Source organism: Leucoraja erinacea, chromosome 21 (genome assembly GCF_028641065.1).
Source record: "Leucoraja erinacea ecotype New England chromosome 21, Leri_hhj_1, whole genome shotgun sequence".
NCBI classification, from domain to species: domain Eukaryota; kingdom Metazoa; phylum Chordata; class Chondrichthyes; order Rajiformes; family Rajidae; genus Leucoraja; species Leucoraja erinaceus.
The window spans coordinates 21,171,587-21,195,579 of NC_073397.1; the positions used below are offsets into that span (position 1 = coordinate 21,171,587).

At 39.6% G+C, this 23,993-nt stretch overlaps 1 protein-coding gene across 2 annotated transcripts; it reads left to right on the forward strand.

Annotated features, from left to right (window-relative positions):
• Positions 1-6,924: 6,924 nt before the first annotated feature.
• On the forward strand, positions 6,925-23,550 carry LOC129707385 (uncharacterized). 2 transcript variants are annotated; one of them, XM_055652376.1, is made up of 2 exons: positions 6,925-7,125; positions 21,024-23,550. In XM_055652376.1, exon 2 carries the CDS (start codon positions 21,035-21,037, stop codon positions 22,394-22,396), a length of 1,362 nt encoding a protein of 453 aa, XP_055508351.1. In that variant the 5' UTR covers positions 6,925-7,125; positions 21,024-21,034; the 3' UTR covers positions 22,397-23,550. The 2 variants fall into 2 exon arrangements, with proteins under 2 accessions (XP_055508351.1, XP_055508350.1); XM_055652375.1 differs by lacking the exon at positions 6,925-7,125 and adding an exon at positions 14,080-14,288.
• Positions 23,551-23,993: the final 443 nt, after the last annotated feature.

Here is a 23,993-nt window from a genome sequence, read left to right on the forward strand (position 1 = left end):
AAATCCAAGGAAGAGGCGTATAAATTGGCCACAGGACGCAGCAAACCGGAGGACTGGGAGAAACTTAGAATTCAACAGAGTTGGACAAAGGGGTTTATTAAGAGTGGGGGGAAAAAGGATCATGAGAGAAAGCTTGCGAGGAATATAAAAACTGACTTTAAAAGCTTCTTTAGATATAAAAAAAGGAAAAGATTAGTGAAGCCAAATGTAGGTCCCTTACAATCAGAGACAGGTGAATTTATAATGGGAAACAAGGAAATGGCAGAACAGTTGGTTCTGTCTTCACTGAGAAAGGCACAAACAATCGCCCCAAAATAATCGTGGACCGAGGATCTAGTGGGAGGGAGGAACTGAAGGGAATCCACGTTAGTCAGGAAATTGTTTTCGGTAAACTGTTAGGACTGAAGGCAGATAAATCCTCAGTGCCTCATGGGCTGCATCCCAGAGTACTCAAGGAGGTGGCCCTAGAAATCGTGGATGCATTGGTGATTATTTTCTAATGTTCTATAGACTCTAGATCCGTTTCTGTGGACTGATGGGTAGCTAATGTAACTCCACTTTTTAAGAAAGGAGGGGGAGAGAAAACTGAATTATTGACCAGTTAGCCAGTAGTGGGGCAGATGCTCGAGTCAATTATTAAAGATGTAAAGGGGCTGTCCCACTTGGGCGACCTAATTGGCGAGTTTAGAAGAGTTTGAAAAAATGTCATGTTGAAGACCTCCTTCGACTATGTTGAAGACTAGCTTCGACTAGCTACGACTAACTTCAGGAAAATTGGACACCGAATAGTGGAGAGTGAAGACAACCTCCTTCGATCTCTTTCGACCTCCCTTCAACCATGATGAAAAGTATCTTCGACTACCCTCGACTACCTACAACTAACTGTCGACCTACTATGACCTACTACGACTAAACCTGTGTAAAAAAAGTATAGATTTTTTCCATGGCGACTTTTTTTTTACTCGTGGGCATTTTTTAGTCAAAGTAGCCTTTATTGTCATTTAGACCTTTTGGTCTGAACAAAATTTCGTTGCCTTACAGTCATACATATAATAAAAATGCCAAAAACACACAATAAACACAAATTTAACATTCACCACAGTGAGTTCACCAGGCACCTCCTCACTGTGATGGAAGGCAAAAATACTAAAGTCCTTGTCTCTTCCCTCCTTGTTCTCCCTCTGCTCTGAGGCAACCTTTGAAAAAAACGCCACGACCTAGCTGAGGCCTCGAGTAAGCGGAAACCACTTTCGAGCATGAAGGAGGATTATGAAGATGAAGACCTCCTACAACCTCGTGTCGACCATGCTGCGAGTATAAGTCGAGGGCAAACTCGCCAGAACTCGCAGATTATGTCGCCCAAGTGGTCCTTTATAGCAGTGCATTTGGAAAGCAGGGACAGGATCGGTGAAAGTCAGCATGGATTTATGAAGGGGAAATCAAGCTTGACTAATCTTCTGGAATTTTTTGAGGATGTATCAAGTAGAATGGATAAGGGAGAGTCAGTGGATGTGGTGTATCTGGACTAACACGAATCCTTTGTCAAGGTCCCATACAATAGATTAGTGTGCAAAATTAGAGCACACTATGGTATTGGGGGTAGGGTATTGATGTATAGAAAACTGGTTGGCAGATAGGAAGCAAAGAGTAGGAATTAACGGGTCCTGTTCAGAATGGCAGGCACTGACTAGATGATTTAGACGAGGGAATTAAATGTAACATCTTGAAGTTTGCAGGACACGAAGTTGGGTGGCAAGTGTGAACTGTGAGGAGGATACTATGAAGCTGCAGGGTGTCTTGGATAGGTTGGGTGTTAGGGCAGTTGCATGGCAGATGTAGTATAATGTGGATAAATGTGAGGTTATTCACTTTGGTGGCAAGAACAGAAAGGCAGATTATTATCTGAATGGTTAAAATGTGTCTCGACCTGAAACACCACCCATTCCTTCGCTCCAGAGATGCTGCCTGTCTTGCTGAGTTACTCCAACATTTAGTGATTATCTGAATGGTGTCAGTTTAGGAAAAGGGGAGGTGCAACGAGACCTGGGTGTGCTTGTACATCAGTCACTGAAAGTAAGCATACAGGTACAGCACACAGTGAAGAAAGCTAATGGTATGTTGGCCTTCATTGCGAGAGGATTTGAGTTTAGGAGCAAGGAGGTCCTACCTGGAGAGACTGCACAGAGTATTGTGTGTAATTTTGGTCTCAATTTAAGGAAGGACATTATTGCTATTAAGGGAGTGCAGCATAGATTCATCAGGTTAATTCCTGGGATGGCGGGACTGACATATGATGAAAGAATGGGTCGACTGGGCTTGTATTCACTGGAATTTAGAAGGATAAGAGGGGATCATATAGAAACATATAAAACTTAAAAGATTGGACAGGGTAGATGCAGGAAAAATGTTCTCGATGTTAGGGGAGTCCAGAACCAGGGGTCACAATTTAAGAATAAAGACTGAGGACATTTAGGACTGAGATGAGGAAAGACTTTTTCACCCACAGAGTTGTGAATCTGTGGAATTCTCTGCCACTGAAGGCAATGGAGGCTAATTCACTGGATGTTTTCACGAGGGAGTAGATTTAGCGCTTGGGGCTCAAGGAATCAAGGGATATGGGGAAAAAGCAGGAACGAGGTACTGATTTTAAAAGATCAGCCATGATCATATTGAATAGTGGTGCTGGCTCAAAGGGCCGAATGGCCTACTCCTGCACCTATTTTTCTATGTTTTCTATGTTTCCTGTGATCCAAAGAATCAAGTTCTAGCCTGCCCACCTACTCACTATAGCTCAGGCCCATGAGACCTGGCTCATGAGACCTGATCCTTGTAAATATCTGCACTTTTCAGCTAAATAGCATTTTTGCCATAGCAGTATGAACAGAACTGAGCGCTGCCTCATCATCACCTTGTACAAATTGTAACATAATGTCTCAATTAATGATTACTTGGTCCACTTCCCGCTTTATTCTTAATAACCATCTGCACTAGATCCACTTGAGTCAGCATTTCATGGTGGTTCAGCCATTGTTTACTATCTCATTCACATTGATGATTCAAAATCATTATTTTCACATTATTTTTGCTTAGGCATTCCATCAGATATCCAATGGCTCAGACAAATTGTCTCTGCTGGCTTGAGTTTCTTTGTTTATTTTATTTTTATTTTATTATTTATTTCGAACAGAATAAAAGAATAAAACACAAGTGTGAAACAGCATACAAATAACAAAACAAGAATATTTATAGTGTCATAAATAATATCTATAAATAAATGAAATCGTATGTGTCCGAAAAGGAGCAGGAAGAAGCCAAAGCTTATTAATTCCCACCCCTTATTCAACTGCTTGTAATTATACAAATTTAGCAGCTATATGTACACCATATGTACACCAGCCACTATATGTACACCAAATTATTTACATTTATACACTAATCAAATATTTACAAAGCCATACAAAAAAGAAAAAGAAAAGAAAAAACCCTCATATACTATACAGTATCTTAGTCATATATATACAACCCATCACTCTATATCACCCTTCCCAATACAATCAGTATAACAAATATCCCACTCACAATCACCTATCCTCATCCCAATATCCTTTTAAACAAGTGTTTTTGTACATCTTTTTAAACTGAATTATGCTTGTGCTAAGTTTTATCTCCTGTTCCAGACCATTCCACAAATTAACACCACAGATTGCTATGTACATACTTTTATGAGTTGTTCTGACATTGAGTTTTTTTTAATTATGTTCCCCTCTCAAATTATACCCACCCTGTCTTTCCCATAAACAGTTTTGGTATATTTCTTGGAAGTAAATTATTTCTTGCTTTGTACATGATTTGCACAGTCTTAAATTTAACCAGATCGGTGAACTTCAGTGTATATGACTTTAAGAATAATAAATTGGTATGTTCAAGATATCCAACGTTATTGATAATTCTTATTGCTCTTTTTTGTAATGTACATAACGGCTGTAGGTTGGTTTTGTAGGTGTTACCACATATCTCCACACAGTAACTCAGATATGACAATATGAGTGTATTATACAGAGTATGTAATGATTTGTGGTCCAGAATGTGTCTTGATTTTCCCAATATTGCTATAGATGTTTCCCAATATTGCTATAGATAATCACAATGGAAATTGTTTCTGTGCCAATTCACATTCTTTCGTTCTGCAATATTTCGCCCAACAAAACATTCACTGTGGTAAAATTCATCGATAAAAAAAGGTTGGATTGGGACACTGAAAATGATATCTGCCTGTCTTGAGAGTTGGCTCCCAAGATATGGCGAGTGATCCATATTTTCAAGGGTTATGAACTTTTATTGTCAGGGGGCATAGAATTAAATACCGGACGCAGGTTGGCCAAATAACTTTGCAGATGTGGGGTGTAAGGACCATTCTCTCATACATTGTAATGAATGAATCAATGATGAATTGGTACTTGGCCTTCAAATGTGTGTAAATGTGAGCATTATCAGTACACTGCAGTTCAGTGACTGAAGTTTAATTCTGGGGAAGTGATGAGGGAGGTTGAACCATGTCACATTTGTCCTGGAGATAACTGCATTCCAGTGGCAAACCTGTGATAGCTGAGGTACAACATTGCACCAAAAATGAATCAGAAACGTGTTAAGGTAATATTGCAGCCTTGCTTGACTTGGTTCTTATGGTAACTATTATGTGACCAAGATATAATGGAGATGAACTGCTGCAGGGAGCCAAATTTGAGACATATTCCAGACTCTGCTGCACTCACTGATCTGTTTCACACAGATGTTGCAGCCCACTTCCAGGCTGGGCCCACTGACATTGCAGGTTACACCTGACTTTGCACCTGCACCCCGGTGGCCGGGGCCACTGACTCCATCAATCCTCACCACTCCCCCAGCCGCTGGCAGAACGAGGTCGTCAATTCAATTGGGATATAGGCCCACTTCCAGGCCAGCGACATCACGCTGCTGGCTTCAACTGCTTTTTGATTGATTCTCCTGGATCCTACTGTTCCTCCTTCCAACTGAAGACCTCAATATTGACACCATTGGGGACTGCTGCCCTTCCGTCCATGCTAACCATGACACTTCTCCTCCCCCCACCCCTATACCACCCCTCACGCCTCTCTACCAAGCAACCGATCATCCACCTACAGTAGCTTCCCCCAAGACCATTCTGCCCTCTTGTCGGATTTTCTACAGCATATGGAGATTGTGTTGGCAAACAATAATGACTTCAATGTTATATAAAACTGAGAAGTATTGATCACAATGAGATATAAAATAGGAATAAAATGAAGATTAATTCAATTTGCTATTTTGCTCTGGATGTTTTTAATTTGAGGCACCAGAAGCAATGTTATAGAATATAATCTACATCTTGGCTGAGATTGAATAGCACTTTTGGACAAAACCAGTAGCTTTGAACCAAAAGTGCTTTACAGACTGATTGATTAAATTAATTGAATAGTATGTGTAGGAAGGAAATACATACAAATCAAAACCAAAGAAAAAGACAAAAAGTTGGAAAAGACTCAGCAGGATAGGCAGCACTATTGAAGAGAACATGAAACGTCCCCCCACAGGTCGATTCAATGTGAAGGGAAGGCACCAAAAACATCACCCATTCCTTCTCACCCGAGATGGGGCCTGTTCTGGCCTCCTCAGCCAGCCCGGTATCTTCAACTTTTGCCGTGAAGCTGGACTGTGATAGTATGTCGGTGAACGTCCATCAATGGCCAAGACTGAAAACGGCCGCTTAGAAATCCAGAGAGCATGCAATGAAGGAAGTTCACACCGCGCCTTTGAAGAGAGGAAAACCTCTTTAAAGTGAGTAGACTTTGAGGAGATTTTGTAGTGGAGCAGTAAAATTAAGTCACAGAGACTATAGATGCTGAGACTTTGAGCAAACTACTGGAAGAACTCAATGGGTTAGGGAGTACCCGTGCAGGAAAACAGACAGATGACATTTCAGGTCTGGACTCTTCTTTGGACATGAATTTAGTTATAAGAAATTTATTCTACAGCATATGGAGATTGTGTTGGCAAACAATAATGACTTCAATGTTACCCACCACATAAAAGAAGTCCTCCAATAAACATTTCATACGAACAGGACTAAAAATAAAAATAAAAAAGGGTGAAAGGACGGACAGCAGGAGGAGCGGCCATACACAACGGCGCATCACCCCCGCTGTCCGCCATCTTAAAATGTGTACTATAAGCGCTTCATTTCACATTGCTTGCCTACTGCTTGATTGCCACTGGTGGAATATGCTTTACCACCCACAACATTCAGAAATACCTACAAGAAATATGATTTCATAAGGATCTAACATTTCATGTTAGATCAGTCAAGACTATTAAATAATGGAGTAGCAGTGAGGATCCACGCTGCCTTCCTTAGCTCTTATTTACTATGTTCTTATCCTCTAACTGGGGTGGGAGATTGCATCCTTCACATGGTCCGCCATGTTTCGATGAATGCAATCAATCTGGTGTGCACAATGAAATAAGATCAAATCAAATAGAACAAATTGTCCTACAAGTTTAGGCTGTGCTCGCCAATACGCAAGAAGAAGAAGATCCTCTAACTGGGTCAATCCTTTTTCTGCTCTGACCTCTCTTCAGGTACAGTACATGGGCCTTTTCGCTATCATTTGAGAAATCCCTGGAAATCTTAATTATGAAATTGCAATGAAAACGTTTACAATCTCACCCTGCACATACTGACTGAATGTTATTGTCTTTCTGAAATAACAATGTCTGATTTCATGATATGCATTCATAGAACATTTTGGAAATACCTGTACACACAAACCACCAGGAGTCATAAAAATAAAATTTAGAATAATTCTAAGATAAATTCTGCAATCAAAATGTTGGCTCTATAGGCTTGTATAGAATATTGTATATTCTATAAACAAAAATCCAATCTTTTCAACAGTGAATGTTTTTGCAGTTTTTTACACGAGAGGCAATTGCCTTGTGAAATCACTTTGCTATTATGATGTCACAACTTTTGAGGTATGTATCAAATGACTGATATCTCTACAAGGTATGGGTGAAAGGCAGAGGGTATGATGTTGGCTGCCCATTAGAAGGCTCTTGTGTGGATTGGTAAGATATCTTTGTTTCATTTCGGTCTGAGGATGCAAGGTCTCTAGAACCAGATGGTCACAGTATCAAAATTTGGAGCTTTCCATTAGAGATGGGATGAAAGAACATTTCTTCATCAAATGAGTGTGTCTTGAAATCTCTACTCAAAAGAGCTGTGGAGTCTGATTAGCGTCCAAGCCTCCACTTTTGAATGTTTTGATTATGCCTTGAGAAATATGCTGATATTTTTATTTATTTAAATCGTTTAAAAAAATAAGCAAACCATGGCCATTCAACCATTAGTAGGCTGGTGAGCTTGAGCATATTAGACAGGTATCAACAAAATCATACACAAAATGTTTTATCTATATCCCTGAAAATGTTTCATTAAGTAAAATATCATAATTTGAAAAGGCTAAGTGAAATTCATTATGGGACAGTGTACTCCAGTGCATGAAGAGCGGTGCCACATTTTATAGCAAAAATAACATCCAAACATTGTAAATCTCAAAAATCCAACATTGTAAATCGCAAAAGAATCCATGATGTTTTGAGAAATATGTGTTAATGTTCTTTAATCATTTCTGTATATAAAGAGAATCAAGAAATATAAGAGTGCATGAAAGGGGTGTCTTAATCAAACATAGTTTTATTGAATTATTATGAAGCACAAGAGGCTGAGTATCCTACTCCATTTTTTGCATATTATGTGCTTACTGTATGTTATGAAGGGGCCAACAGTTATTTGAATAAGATAAGGGAAAGCTTTCTTCCTGAAGAACGTAGCTTACAAATCAAGTCATTAGATTCAATTTTTCTCGCTCCATGCTAAGGAAAATTTATTATTTCTGGAATTAATATCTTCGTTCTGGACTGTGACCATTACCCGTTTAAATTGCTGCACTCCAAAAATTCAACTGAATGCTCTGACCATGATTTGGCAAAAAGCATCTACAAGCAAAGTATGATGTTATTATTGCCTATGAGATTCCAAACAGCAACTCCATCCCCAAACAGCAACCAGATCCCACTCAAGCCCCTAACTATCAGGTCTTCACAATGTGCTCCCATGTCCCCTTGCTTTGGGCTCAATTACAAGCACTATATCATGAACAGTATGTATCAAACACCCAGATATTAAGAAAATCAAATTCCTGATTATTATCAGATTCCTTCTGGTACTGGCTGTGTGCAAATTAGCCATTGCATTTTCTATTTTATAGTCACCCTATTTAAGTGAATAGTAAATCATTATTTTATGGCCAAAGGTCAGTGGTTTGCAACCATTAGATATTTAGAGTTCAATTTTGCGATACAGCATGGAAACAGTCTTCGGCTCACTGAATGATGCCGACCATCGATCACACGTTCACACTAGTTCCATTATCCCAATTTCTCATCTATTCCTTACACACTAGGGGCAATTTACAGAGACATTTAACCTACACACCCACACATCTTTGGGATGTGTGAGGAAACCACAGCACCCAAAGGAAACCCACGTGTTCACCTGCTCCACACAGATTTAAGGTAGCTCTTTCTTCCCAAAAACCCTTTCTGGCTTAAGTCCTCCCTCCACCACCAGTTTAAATTCCATTTGGAATATTTTGGAGGACTAAGAAACCAAGAACCAAGATAGTATCTATGGTCAGGATCGAACCCGTGTCTCTAGTGCTGCAAGACAACAGCTGTGCCACCGTGCCGCAGATGTATTTTTTTGTGATCATAATAATTATGTTATTGACAAACTAATAACATCCTGTTCATTAAACATAGGTTTATCTTCCACCAACCTATATGTTTCTTATTCCTGTACGTTTATCAGGGAAATTTTGTTCAATGTGGTCTTGGAATCTGATATTAACCAGTGATATATTTTACTATTTTTAATTATGTCAAGATCAATGTTAGAAGGAAAAAAATGATATTTATATGATTAAATCAAATATGAGATAAGCAAGCCATTGCCATTCAATGTCATATAATTATCTAAAACACAGGAAAACAAAGGATTTTGAGAACGGGTAAGAACATAGAATCAAGAAGTTTGATGATGAAGATTGTTGTAGACAAATTTAATCAAATGGTTTGCTTTCAGTTTCTAATTTTCTTGCTGTTAAACATGGATCAAACTTAATGGGACATGCCCATTAACCTATGATTAAAATATAAATTAGATTATTTAATTGTAATGCTTCCCTGCACAGTGATAAATATAATTTATAGTTGACATTGCCATTAAAGGTGATCGTGGACTTTGCAGCAATTTCGCACGGTGCATTTTGATTTGTGTACTTGGAAATCTGGGTTATACTGTGGAAGGTCCTGCTGTAATGGCCATAGGTGTACATAATATTCGGGTCTACTATTATAACAAGCTGAAGACACAAGAGACCACAGATGGTGTAAGGATGAGCATAAAACAAACTGCATGAGGAACTCAGCAGGTCAGGCAGCATTTGTGGAGGGAAATGGATAGATGGTGTTTCAGATCTGGACCCTTCTTCAGACTGACACGCTGTTTCTTTCAATCATGTTTCTGTTGTTGTTTAGCCTGTTTGTTGTTAAGACTTCCCAAATGTTCAAGTTGATTCCTGAATTTTGTTTTCTTTCTTGCAGATGTCTATGAAATAGAATTGTTGGTAGCCCACCTCAAGAAATTATTTGGATTGGGCTCACCTTTCTTCTTGTAAAGTTGGCCAGGTCCTTGTAAGCACTTGCAGAATGTTTGGCAGGCTGGCTTTGGTGATGATTTTTGTGTTGGTGTTTATTCTGTTACTAGTTACAAAGGATGTGCCATCAACAGTGTATCTGGAGGCTGTTCTTTCTCCTTGGACAAACAAATATTGACTACATTTCAGTGTGGTACATAAGGACAAAGGCTTTGCACAAGTAGCTTAGTTTTGATTGTGTAGCTTTGCATTGTTCCAGGCTCATTTGGAGACTTTGCAGACCATGATTATTGTCTTTCCAATCCATCCATTGTAAGTAAATAGGTTTGTTGCTCAGAATTTCCCAGAAAAACTAAGTGGGCAGGCAGCATCTCTGGAGAACATGGATAGATGATCTTTTAGGTTAGAACCCTATCTTCAGCGTGAAGATGGGCCCCGACCCAAAACATCACCCGTCCATGTTCTCGAGAGATGCTGTCTAACCTACTGAGTTTCTTCAGCACTTTGTGTCTTTTTATGAAGCTTCATTCTCCAGGCTGAGTGGTAATATGGCCATTTTCATATACCCTGAAATAGGCACCTTGTTCCCTTATTTGCAGTTTCATTGACTTAACACAAAAGCTGTGATCGAGAACGTCAAAAGCCATAAAAAAGAGAACTGAAAGAAAAGATTGAAGCATCTGAACAAATATGAGACAATTGTTAGAGTGCCCGTGAAATGAAAGCATCCCATCTTGACCTCATCTGAATTCCATGACCAAGATATCATGGGGCAAATATTTTATATTTCACTTGAAATATCACCTTAAAGTGATAAGGCCAACATGCTTTCTTGTTTACCCAAGTTTTGAGAATTTACATTTTGAATGGAAACTGACAGAGAGCAGGTATAACAAATGAAGCATAAATACATTTGTCAATTATGGATTTTTTAAAATGCAATGGTAATGCTATCACTTTCATTTAGAACATAGAACAATACGGCACAGGAACATGATCTTTGGCCCACAATGTTTGTGCTGAAAATGAATCTGTTAAACTGACCTCATCTGGACATGATCCATATCCCTCTATTCCCTGCACCCCAATGTGCCTATCTAAAAGCCTCTTAAATGCCACTATTGTATCTCCCTCCTAGCAATGCGTTCCAGGTTCCCATTACACTCTGTGTAAAAAATAAATGCTCATCACATCTCTATTATTCTGACATCCATACGAAACAGTCCACTGCCCCTATACATCATACTCTTCTTCTCTCTCTAGCCTTATACCAAGCCCTAATCCACCCACGCCCTATATATACACGCTGCATATATACTCTTAATATATAAATAAAGACTTAAGTCCTCTGTTGTTTGATATTTCTACCCTGGGAAAAAGGTTATGACTATCTACCTTATCATTGCTTCTCATAATTTTATATACTTCCATCGTCTCCTCTCAACTACTGATAATCCCGAGAAAACACTCCATCTATCCAACCTCTCTGTACAGTTGAAACCCCCTAATCTAGTAGCAATGTTACAAAATTTTGAGATTTTAAAAACCAAGTCTGTACTTTATCCCATCAGATAAAGCATAAAAAGAAGTTTAATTTGACACCTAATTCACTTTCATATCTTCAGTATTAAAAAGGTTATGGCCATTTTCATACTCTGAAATTAGCACCTTGTTCCCTATTGCTTTTTCATTGACTTAACACAAAAGCTGTGATTGAGAACAGTCAAAAGCCCATAACTTTCTTAAAAATTAAGAGAACTGAAAGAAATGTTCAGTTATTGTAGATTGAAGCATTCTGAAACAAATATGAAACAATCTTACTTAGATGACTTGAAATTAAAGCATCTTTTACCCAGGGTAGATGAATCACAAAAGAAGATACATGTCAAAAGTGAGATGGACAAGATGTAACATGAAACTGAGGGGCAACTTTTTCACAAACTGAGTAATGGGTACATGGAACGAATTGGTACAGTTGAGGCAGATGCTGTATGTAAAAGACATTTAAAATACATGGGTAGGAAAGGTTTAGAGGGTTGTGGGCCAAAGTCAGGCAAATGGGACTAGCTCAGATGGGACATCTTGGTCGGATGGATGAGTTGGACCAAAGGGCCTGTTTTCATGCTGTATTAATCCATTGGTAGGTTTAGATTAACAATCTGAAAAATACCAGGTTCTCCTTAAAGTGATCAGATTTTCACGACAAGTGATCATAACATCTTGCAGGAGAAAGTGCGATGCCTGCTGAAATTCTTCGTTATAATTGCAGTACACCTGGCAGCAAACAGAAAGTTTGTCAGTCTGGTAACTCAAAACTGGTGCCTGATTACACAACTCCCCTAGAAAGTTTGTGCACATTAAAGTGAGATATACTTCTGCATTTAAAAGATAATGTAAAGGAATATACAGGGGCTCCACTGGTTATGAATGATCACTTGGAAATCCAACATTGCGCAAATGTCCCCATGTATTTTTAAAGCTAGTAATAATAATAATAAAATACTTCATGGTTTTCAGCAAGACTAGATAAAGTAGGTACTTCATTATGACTAGTATTGGGGTGGTTATTCAATGAAATGAGTGAATTATAGCAAGAGTATGTACAGCCACACGATGTGGGTGGCTTTGGAAAACAGACATAGTAGCTATCTTACAGAGAAATCAGCTCAGGATTGGAACCCTTGTGGAGATGGCCTGTACATTGAGAAATAGCATTTCCATCATTATGATAAGAATGTAGATTTTTGATCTCTTCTTCAGGCAGTCTTGGCAAGAGGGTACTGGAACTTTGGCTATAAATATTAGATCAACATCCAGAGGCATACATGCACCTGATGGTTGTCTTTTGACATTGATTACCCGAGCAATTTACAGTGCTTGAGCTATTAATCTGCCATGTGGAATGCATATTCTTTGTAATGTAGCTTCTTTATTTATACAGTAGTGAATATTTGTGTTGATCTGTTACAGCTAAGAAATTAAATATCTATTTGTTAATATGCAGTTTCATAATTCCCAGATCATATGGCATGTTATATTTACTTATATATTCAGTGGACAATGTATATGATGTTCAAAAACAAGATGCTTACAAATTTCTATTGTGAGCAAGAACTGTTTTATGCACTTTCATTTGCAGAAAATTATAAACCTGTGACTTCCATAAAGTCGATCAAACATGAATCAGAACACCTTTAAGGACAAAAATGACTCCGGAAATATAATGAAAGATGGAAGAGAAAATGAACAACACAATGAAGCACTTCAGAAGTTTTCCATTTGTTTAAACCTTGGGCATATTCCTGTGAATAAAGTGAATTCAACAGTCAAAAATAGAAGAGTTAATATCTTTGGAGATCAGTCAGTGATGACAAAGAACGAGAGTGGAATGACCATAAATGTCTTTCACGGCTTTTACAGCAAATTTAACCTCCCTCCACATGTTGATCCAGATTCTCTTCGTCTTGTGTTAGGACACCATACTGTCACCATCAATGGTGTCCAGCATAAGTTAAAGATTATCAATTCTGAAAAGCATCATCAGCCTTCAACATTGAATCAACAGGAAAACAATTCAAATGTACAAAATCCAATGGTACTCAAAAACGATGCTGAACAAAATCCACATTCATCAATTGCTATGATGGACCAGACCACCAACACATACCCACAGACAGATCTGAAGGCAAATGAAAACCTGCCATTTTTACCACCAGCCTTAGTTGCCAAAATCCAACGTGCCTTCGAACAGCAAATTATCCCTTTGGCACCAAACCTGGCTATCACCGCACCACCAGACGCTTTGAAACCAGAAACAGATACATCATCACCTCCTCAGTCACTGCTGGATAGCCTTGCAATTTCAATGTTAGAAATGAATGGAAATCTCCAGAATGAACAAACAAATAGACAACCAGATGAAAAATCAACTAGACGACGTTTTAAAATTTTTGATCAATCTGGCCAAATGTATGTCATTGAAATGCGGAAAGTCTGCATGTAACGTAGATATAAAGCAGAAAATACCAAAGATTCTCAAAAGTCTAAATGACTGATACATAGTGTTCAAAACCCACTGGGTCATGCAAAAATCATCAAATATTCAGGAATGCAGAAAAAAATGCAGTTGGAAAAGCAAAATTAATAGAATGTATAGATTCCCATCATGGCATTAAATATCTAACACATTTCTCATTACAAGTGAGTAATATTGCCTGGGCGCCCAACCTAAATGAAAAAAAAGAATGAAAACATCTAACTTGAAAAAAGGAGTCGTTCAGAAATCCAAGAATGCCATTTACAATGCAGTCAGAAAGTAGGTTGGATTTTCTCAATCAAGATACAGGCAAGATATCTTAAAATTCTAATCCTAATCCAGCCAAATTAAGACAACTAAGTTCTTTCAATGTAAACAAGATATTCCAGAAACCCAATCAGAAATCATATCAATGAAATCCACATGAATCAATTAGACAAAGATGCAGTCAATTAGCATATTCAACACAATAACAGGTAAATTGTGTTATAAAAATTGCATTAGATAGATGAAATTCTCAGAAATAAAATTACAAATCAGAAACTGGAATGATCAAAAGAATAATCACTACCTCCAATGGAGGTAAATTTCTTAGTTTAGTTTAGTTTATAATCGTCACATGTACCGAGGTACAGTGAAACGTTTTTGCTTGCATGCTATCCAGTGAAAGAAAAGACTATACATGAAAACAATTAAGGCTTCCACTGTGAACAGATAAAGGATAAAGGGTACAACATTTAGTGCAAGATATAATATCGAAGTCTGATAAAGTTCTATTGAAGATAGTTCAAAGGTCTCCAATGAATTAGATTGGAGGTCAGGACTCCACTCTAGCTGATGAGAGGACCATTCAATTGCCTAATAACAGCTGGGGAAAAACTGCCCATGAATCTGGAGGTATGCCTTTTCAAACGTATATACCTCTTGCCTGATCGGAGAGGGGAGAAGAGAGAGTAAACAAAATGAGACTTGTTCTGATATGCTCGCACCCTTGCCAAGACAGCATGAAGTATAGATGGAGTCAATGGAAGAGAGGTTGGTTTGCGTGATGGTCTGGGCTATGTCCACAACTCTCTGCAATTTCTTGCGGTCTTGGATGGATCTGTTCCCAAACCATGCTGTGATGCTTTCTACGGCACTTCTGTTGAAGTTGGTGAGGGTTGTTGGGGACATGCCAAACCTCCTAAGCCTTATAAGTAAGTAGAGACATTGTTGTGGCCTTTTTGGCCATAGGTTTGATTTGGATGGTCCAGGACAAATTGCTGATGATATTTATTCCTCGGAACTTGAAGCTTTCGAACATCTTTACTTCAATGTAGGCTTGGGTGTGTAAATTGCTTTGTTTCCTGAAGCCAATCACAATCTCCTTTATTTTTCAGATATTGAGGGATGGCTTTGGCACCAAGTTAAAATGTTCTCCATTTCCCTTCTGTACTCTGCCTCGTAATTATTTGTAATTCAGCTCACTTCGGTAGTGAGGTCTGCGAACTTATAGATTCGGTTGGATTGGTATATGGCTGCACAGTTGCGAGTGTATAAGAAGTATAGTAGGGGTTGAGAATGCATCCTTGCAGGGCACCAGTGTTGAGAATTATCATAGAGGATGATTTGTCACCTATCCTCCCTGATTGTGGTCAATAGGTCAGGAAGTCGAAGATCCAGTTGCTGAGAGGGCTGGCGACTCCAAGTTCTAGATGTTTGGAAATGAGCTTGGTTGGGATAATGATACTGAAGGTAGAGCTATAATGAATAACTAGACCAAGTAGGGCCCGCTGGGTCCCGTCCCCTCAACACTCGTTGTTTGTGGGGGGGGGGGGGGGGGGGGGGGGGGGGGGGGGGCTGCGGCATCACACGTACGCTAATCATCCCCACACACACAGGAGGGGGGGGGTGAGGGGGGGGGAGAGTGGGAGGTGGAGAGGGGAGGGGAGTGGGGGAGAAGGGAGGGGAGTGGAGGGGGGGGGGGGAGAGGTGAGGTGCAGGGGGGGAGAGGTGGAGAGGGAGCAGAGGGGGGAGGGGGGAGAGAGGAGGGGAAGGGGGAGAGAGAGGAGGGGGGGGGAAGAGAGAGAGGAGGGAGGAAGAGAGAGGGGAGCGAGGGAGGGGATGGAGGGGAGAGGGGGAAGGGAATGGGGAGTGGGGGAGGACTGGGGAAGAGGGAGGAGGGGTGGGCAAAGAAGGGGAGAGGGGGGGGGGGGGGGGGGAGAGAGGAGGGGTGGAAAGAAGGGGTAGAGGGAGATGGGGCAGAGGCAGAGAGGGTTGGGGGGAGGGGGGGGGGCAGAGGGGGGAGGGGGGGGAAGGGGAGAGAGAAAGGGGTGGAAAGAAGAGGATAGGGGGCCCCCTCCCCAGGGGGAGCACCCCCCGAGGAGGAGAGGCCCCCCCCCCCTTCTCCTCACCCCTCTCCCTCCCCTTCCCCCTCCCCCCCCCCCCCTCTCCCCCATTTTAAAACAATTTAGTAAAAAAGTTGGGAAATAATTAACCAAATTTTCAGATGAGGACGTTTTTGAAATCATGAGGTAAATCTCTACCGTTTCTCCATTACCGCGTCGGGTTTAGGAGGAGATGTGACTGACAACCAACCAAACAAACAAACTAACGAAGAGAGTTTTAATAGTTATATGATATATGATGATATAGTCTTAGTACCAGGTTCTATTATTTTGGCACATTTTTCCTCTGTAAATAGCCACCTTCCAAATACCATAAGTTCCAAAAGTACATTGCACAAGCTTAGCAGAACATGATGCAAAAGGCAGGAATCTTACTGGTCCTTTTGTGCATGTAACAAGGTTGCATGGCAGAGTAGAAAGAGGAGGAGGAATGTATGAAGCATATCCAATCTTCAGCAATATTCACAGCAAGGATATTTCCCCAATGTGGCCAAGAACCATCATGGCCATTGAATAAAGACAGTGACTAGCGAAACACTTTTTAAACATGAGTGCAGATAGATAGTTCCCCAGAACTTGAAAATTCTCTAGAGGGTGCTCTTGGTTTCACATTCAAGCAGAGAGGTGTTAGGTCAGAGCTTGTCACCTGATGACTGCAATTTCTGTGATACAGAATATCTGGCCAAGAGTTACAGCACTTAGTCTCAGTTACAGCACCCTAACTTGTTCCATAACAGCTTGATCAATGCTCCTTCTCCACGGTTGCAAGCATTTGGGAAACATTACAATTCCAATTAGACATCTAACAGACAGTAGAAAATACAAGATTGCCAATGTGGTGTTTGAAGGATCATGGCCTTTGTATGAGCCATTTATGCTTAAATTAGTATCTTCAACCTTCATCAAAGAATAAAACAGAGTGAAAATGGCTGCCCTGCACTTTCGTCTATGCATGTCCTGTTATCCCATATGAATCCTCATAACAGAAGGAGGACTTGCATTTTCTTCACTGACTGCAGTTCACAACATAGAAGAGAATAAATGATTTCCTTTCACCAATTAAGGACATATCCTGTCATTGCATCTTGGTATATTTTCCACGGCTGCCCTCAGAGCCACTGTGCAGTGAAAACATTTGGTGGAAAGATCTGCTAATAGTTACTTGAGAAAATACAGGATATACTCTAAATTATGCAAGTGTCATGTATAGATTATTCCGCCTTCCTGTGTGAAGGCTGCATGCATGCACTGAGGCAAGATTTAGTTTGAAGAAGGGTCTCGACCCTAAAAGTCACCTATTCCTTTTCTCCAGAGGTGATGTCTGGCCTGCTGAGTTATTCCAGCTTTTTGTGTCTACTTTCGGTTTAAACCAGCATCTGCAGTTCTTTCCTACGCAAGGTTCAGATGTGATCTTTTGCACAAACATTGCTTTAAGTATGAATACTAAACTCATGGTGAATTAGCTATATTCACAGCAAGGACATCTCCTGAAAGTGGCCAAGATCCAACGAACATTGAAAATAGATAAACAATGATCCACTCTGTCTCAGTTTATGTTCTGCTCTGCTTTTTAATGATCAAATCCATTACGCTCACAGCATGCCATGCACGCAGCTTTGGAAGGATGTCACGATAAAAAACAATAATTATAAATTAAATGTTTAAGAAAGAACTGCAGATGCTGGAAAAATCGAAGGTAGACAAAAATGCTGGAGAAACACTCCTGGTGAGGCAGCATCTATGGCGAGAAGGAATATGTAAATTAAATAATCATTATCCAAACAAAACTTATAATTAAACAATTAACAATGATAACGTTAAAAATGGTGCATTGTTTAATCTACTGTCAACATGTCTTTGCCATCTTTTGTATTTCATGCAGTTCCCTAGCTGATGGAATGTTGCTCCTTTGCAGTGAAGGAAGCATCAGATGGCCTTTAATAGTAAACTCCAAGCAACTTTAGGTCAACGTGGCTTTGCTAGAGATAACTGCCTCACAAGAGACAGCAGAAGCTTTGGGGCAACTGTTGAATTATTGAAATTCCATTGTCAGGAGCACAAAGCTGCCGTCTTGAAAAGAGCAGTAGAATTTTTTTTTTCACAAAACCACCAGCGCTCTCACAAGCCCATTCATACTATCAAATCGTGCAGTCTTGAACAAGCTGGTAACAATAGAGATGTTATCAGACTGGGGCTCCAATGCAATCCATAGACTTAAAGGTCCCTAATCCTTGCTTTCATTGTCCATTAACCACCACACAATGTCTGCAAAATGTTGAAATATGTCTACAGATTGTAGTTAAAGCCTCACAAATGCATGAGACCAATTCAACTGGGTTTCTCTGCATTTTTGAAGAATTTTTGCCATACTGGACAATGTGAAATATTGTTCCATGTGCATCTGAATCTGCTACCACATTGGCTAAGTCTTCCAATGATCCTGTGACACAAGTCCAGTTTTGGGAACTGATTTGTATAGTTGATATAAACTACCTTCACCCCCAAGTTCCGCAGGAGCCACATGATGCTGGATAATTTATCCATCATATGGAATTTACATGTCTATCATACCTTCCAAATTTAGTAAGGTCCTAGAATCTGCGCTTGGGCAAAAGGCGTCATCTAAAATAACACATTTAAAGTCAAGCTCAACAGGGTAGTGATTGGCAGGTATGATATTTGTTAAATTTAAAAATATACCTTTATATTAAAGTGCCTGCACAGTTGAGGGAGAATTTTAACACACATGTTAATGGACCAAGGCAAAGCATTGATGTTTGGAAGATTTGTTTCCTTCCTTGAACATATTAATAACTTTGGGTTGTATTGAATCCCTGCTATATTTTTCTATTCCCATTAGTGAGACATGAGGTTATGTAATTATGACTGACCTTCCTTGTCTATAAGCTTCAGAATTTCATCAGAAATACCTGCCTGCTCCCAATATGTTACCGTTTATTAATTGTCATAGAAATTATTATGCAGGTGTGTCTGACCTGGACAATCTTGGTGGGGGATACATAAATTCTGCCTGTTACCATCAGAATTCCTGGAGAAACTCAGCGGGTGCAGCAGCATCTATGTAGCGAAGGAAATAGGCAACGTTTCGGGCCGAAACCCTTCTTCAGACTGACCTTCAGTCTGAAGAAGGGTTTAGGCCTGAAACGTTACCTATTTCTTTCGCTCCATAAATGCTGCTGCACTCACTGAGTTTCTCCAGCATTTTTGTGTACCTTCGATTTTCCAGCATCTGCAGTTCCTTCTTAAACACCATCAGAATTCCTGATGTGTGTTGTTTATTTTATCCTACCTTGTTAAATTTCTGAAAGAGGATTTGAAAAGCAATCAATGCAGCTGAGAAATGCTCATCACTAAAACAGATTACCACTATTAGATGTCGGTGGCGCTAGAGATATTGGTTAGGCTCTAAAATTGTCTCTTCCAGGTGGGATCAATAGCCCTCATATGCTTTATGTGAATGCAGTCATTCCTTAAGATTTAAGGGCCTGTCCCACGAGCACGCGACTCCATGCGGCAAGCGCGACATAACGTGGTCGCTTGAGCCGTATGCCCTCGCGGGGCCGGTCCCACTTCAATCACCGGAGCTGTATGGAGTTGTGCGGAGCTGGTCCCAACATCGCGCAGGGCTCCGAAAAACTGACTGTGTTCAAAAATTCCGCGCGGCAACAGCCTGCCGGCCCGCAGCCGCCACGACACCGTACGCACCACCTCAACGGGCGTGCGCAACTTCTTGACGCCATACATCACTCGCGAACTTCCCGCGGACTTCGCTCGAACTTCACGTCACTCACTCGACCTCTGCGCCGTTTCCGGTTTGGTCACGCTCGCGCATGCAGGCGCATGCTGGGACCGGCCCTGTACGGGGATCACTCAACCTCTGCGCGGCCCCCGCTTCCAGTTTGGTCGCGCTTGCCGCATGCAGGTCGCATGCTCGTGGGATAAGCCCTATAAATTACATGATGGTTAATATTAACATGCATTTTCATTCAGAAAACTCAGGGACTGCAGAGAGGTCCTCCCATATTAGCCATTGTCCTTTATTCCTTACCAACAAAATATCCTGGGACCCAATATAACCCTGTAATTTTCACTCCATTCAATATTGATCATTCGTCCAATTTTGCTGTGGAAGTTTACCTCAATTTGCTGTTGGACTGTTTAGCTTTATAAAATCTTTTACACGTTTTTGGAGGTGCACAGTGAAAACATTGCAGTGAAGAATCAAGGTACATGGGACATGAATTAATACAAAAAGAATAGGTGTTTCTCCTTCTCCAATCAGATTGAAAAATTACAAAATTAATGGCAGAAAGGCAAATGATTAGGTGTCAATTAATTAATGGAACTAATGCATCATTAAATTCATTTGAGTGACTCAATTCAATGTTGCATTTGGTTTAAAAAAAATCCTATTTAAGACACAAAGGGAAAAAAATAAATATTATTCTCAAAATCATTAATATCAATAAAATTGCATAAATATATCATCACATCTTTCAATGAAAAAGCAGCAGTAATATTTGTAAAGATGATGCAATAGATGGTATAACAGCCAAATTTGAAAACTGTTTTTAACTCTGAACCTGATCCTGCTTGAAGTTGTCATCCCATTACAGGTAAGCCATAGTTAATGGCATTACATTTACTCCACTTTATTGTTTCCATTGATTATTTTTCATTTTAGCACGTTCTTATTCTTTTTCTACTCATTACCATCTATAGATGACATATTGTAACCTTTCCAGTTAATAATTGTTAAATCCCAGTGATACTTCAAATTTCATATAGTTGTTTTCCTAATAGATGTACAAAAGATGATTACAAATGAAGGCGGTTTCTTGGATGAAAGTGAATTTGATATCGTACCAAGCAATGGAAGAGACAATGTACATAATGACACACTGCAGAAGTTTTCTTTATGTATAAACCTTGGGCATATTCCTGTGAATAAGGTGAATTCAACAGTAAATAACAGAAGAGTGAGTATCTTTGGAGATCAATCAATAGTAACACAGGATGAAACTGGAATGACCAGAAATATCTTTCATGGGTTTTATAGCAAATTTAACCTCCCACCTGATGTTGATCCAGAAACTCTCAGCCTCAATGTTTCTGGTAAAAACAGTGTTACCATAAGTGGTTTTCGACATAATGTAAAGATTGTTAAGACAAAAAAATACTCAAAGAGCTCAGTGATCTTCCCAAAAGGCCAAAGTATCAGATCAAGCAACTACATTCAAATGGACATACCTGAAGACATTAGCAATGAAAGTTCATACTCATACTTCACAATTGTTCCTGAGCAAGAACCTGCCCCTTTAAAGCCATCCCATCCTGAAGCAACTGACCTAAAAAAACATGAGTCATTAACTGGGGACCAACAAGATGATTTCTCACTACCTAAATCTGAGCAACTTGATAACTCCACAGTTCAAGCCTTGGACGGAGATGAAGATTCCAGGAATGTACAGTCTCCCGCTTCAAGACAAAAGAAAGCATCTTTACATTTTCGTGATCGGACCAATAAAGGTAGTTCATCAAAGGTCCCAAAATCTTTTTCCAGCACAGATGCTGTGGATAGAAAATCCTCAAGATTCTTCAAACGCTCTCGCAAATCTAAACCAGAAATGCTCAGTGTGGAGACACAGACAGCTGAACCAGTTCAAAATCCTCGAAGACTGCAAAATACAGATGTTAAGGAAAGTGAAAAGAATGACCTTGTAAGATTAGCACATGAGACTCAAAATCTTTTGGATTCATCGTTCAAAAATAAACAAGATATCATGGAAACAGAAACTCCAATCAAGCAAAATATTAAACAGACCAGCTCAGTAAACAAGGTCCAAGCACAAAACAAACCGAATGATATGAAAACTAGTGAACAAAATAGGCAGGAAACTGAAAAAACCCTACAAGAGGACAAATATGTTGCAATGTTTCATCCGCAAGTGGCACCAGTTAATCCTTGTCAAGATGGACAAGATTTTTTGGAAACCAAATCATCATTCTCAAAAAAAAGCACTGAAATTGACTTGCAAAATGAAAATATAAATTTGGATATCCACCCCAATGAGCAGCAGCATATTCCAAAATGTTATCTCCAAGGTAGGGAAATTCCTCAAGAAATTCCATTAGATATCTGGGTAGATCATCTCAGATCTGAATATCGAATCTGAAATCGGAGAAGATGTCAAAAATTTCCCACTGCAAGTGACCAACATTTTTTAGTTCCATACATTCAATACATCAATATTTAACGCCAGCTAATTTATTTGCATATTTCCTCAAAATAAGCAAGGTTACCCAAAATCTAATGGCAAATCATATAAGCCAGGAAAATAATCCAATCTAAAACAGAACATATCGCCTGGACGTTACTCAGTCATATGCAGTGAAGATTGATAATGTAGATCCAAACACCAATGGTAAGGATTTCAGGATATCTGTTAAAAAAAATTACCATGAGGTTCACTGTTCAGTTTTAAGTAGAGCAATGATTTGTAAGATGTTTCAGAAGACAGGAATGAACTTTCAAATATTTGTGAAAATCTTCCACAAAAACCCAGTGCAATATATATGATACATCAGTGTGCCATTTTATTGTGATATATTTATTCTTACTAACTCAAAAAAGCATCCACCGCTGAAAATGTTGCAAAGGAAGGGATATTCAACTTGTAGTTCAGTCTGAGATTACATCATAAACATAGGCAAAATGACAATTAAGTACTTAAGATGTTTAAGGAACTATTTCTTGGAACTTCTGGAGCAGTTACCTCAAGCAATAAAATGGATTTTATGTGGGTTTGGAACATCAAGTAGCACTCTTCTGTTATGTAGCAATTTAATAAAACTCAGACTCAATATTTGTTCCAGTTGTACAACTTGATTTGAATCTCATGTGTGATTGAATCTAAATTCTGCATTATATTCAGTAATGTAGTAACCCTAAGTAATAAACACGACCACGTCACAAACTGACTCTCAAAATTTATATGAGCTGAAAGAGTAAAGATTTTAACATTTAAAAGTGTAATAGGTTTATTTCCAGAACTATATTTCACATAATCACACACATTAATTAATCCATAATGAAATAATGTCCCTTGCAATGCAGGTCACATGAGAGAGAATTTGTTATTTTATTAAACAAAATTAATATATATGCCGGTAGACAAATACCAACCTGATCTTCCTGTGGCTCAGCACTTCAACTCCCCCTCCCATTCCGAATCCGACCTTTCTGCCCTGGGCCTCCTCCATTGCCAGAGTGAGCACCACCAGAAACTGGAGGAGCAGCACCTCATATTCCGCTTGGGCAGTCTGCACCCCAGTGGCCTGGACATTGACTTCTCCAATTTCCGGTAGCCCTTGCTGTCTCCTCCCCTTCTCAGCTCTCCCTCAGCCCTCTGGCTCCTCCTCTTCCTTGCCCCCACCACCTCCCCCCCTCCCACCCTGCATCAGTCTGAAGGGGTTTCAGCCCGAAACGTTGCCCATTTCCTTCACTCCATAGATGCTGCCGTACCCACTGAGTCCAGCATTTTTGTCTACCTTTGATTTTCCAGCATCTGCAGTTCCTTCTTGAACTTAATATTTATGCCATTGGACAACAATGTTCACAGCCACTAATTTACAATTATTACCATAATTTAATGTTTCTCCAGCATTTTTGTCTAACTTCAAATTTCCAGCATTTGCAGTTCCTTCTTAAACATAAATAATTATATGCCATCCTGTTTTCCCTTCCAATACTTTTGCGATTATGTTCCAGTT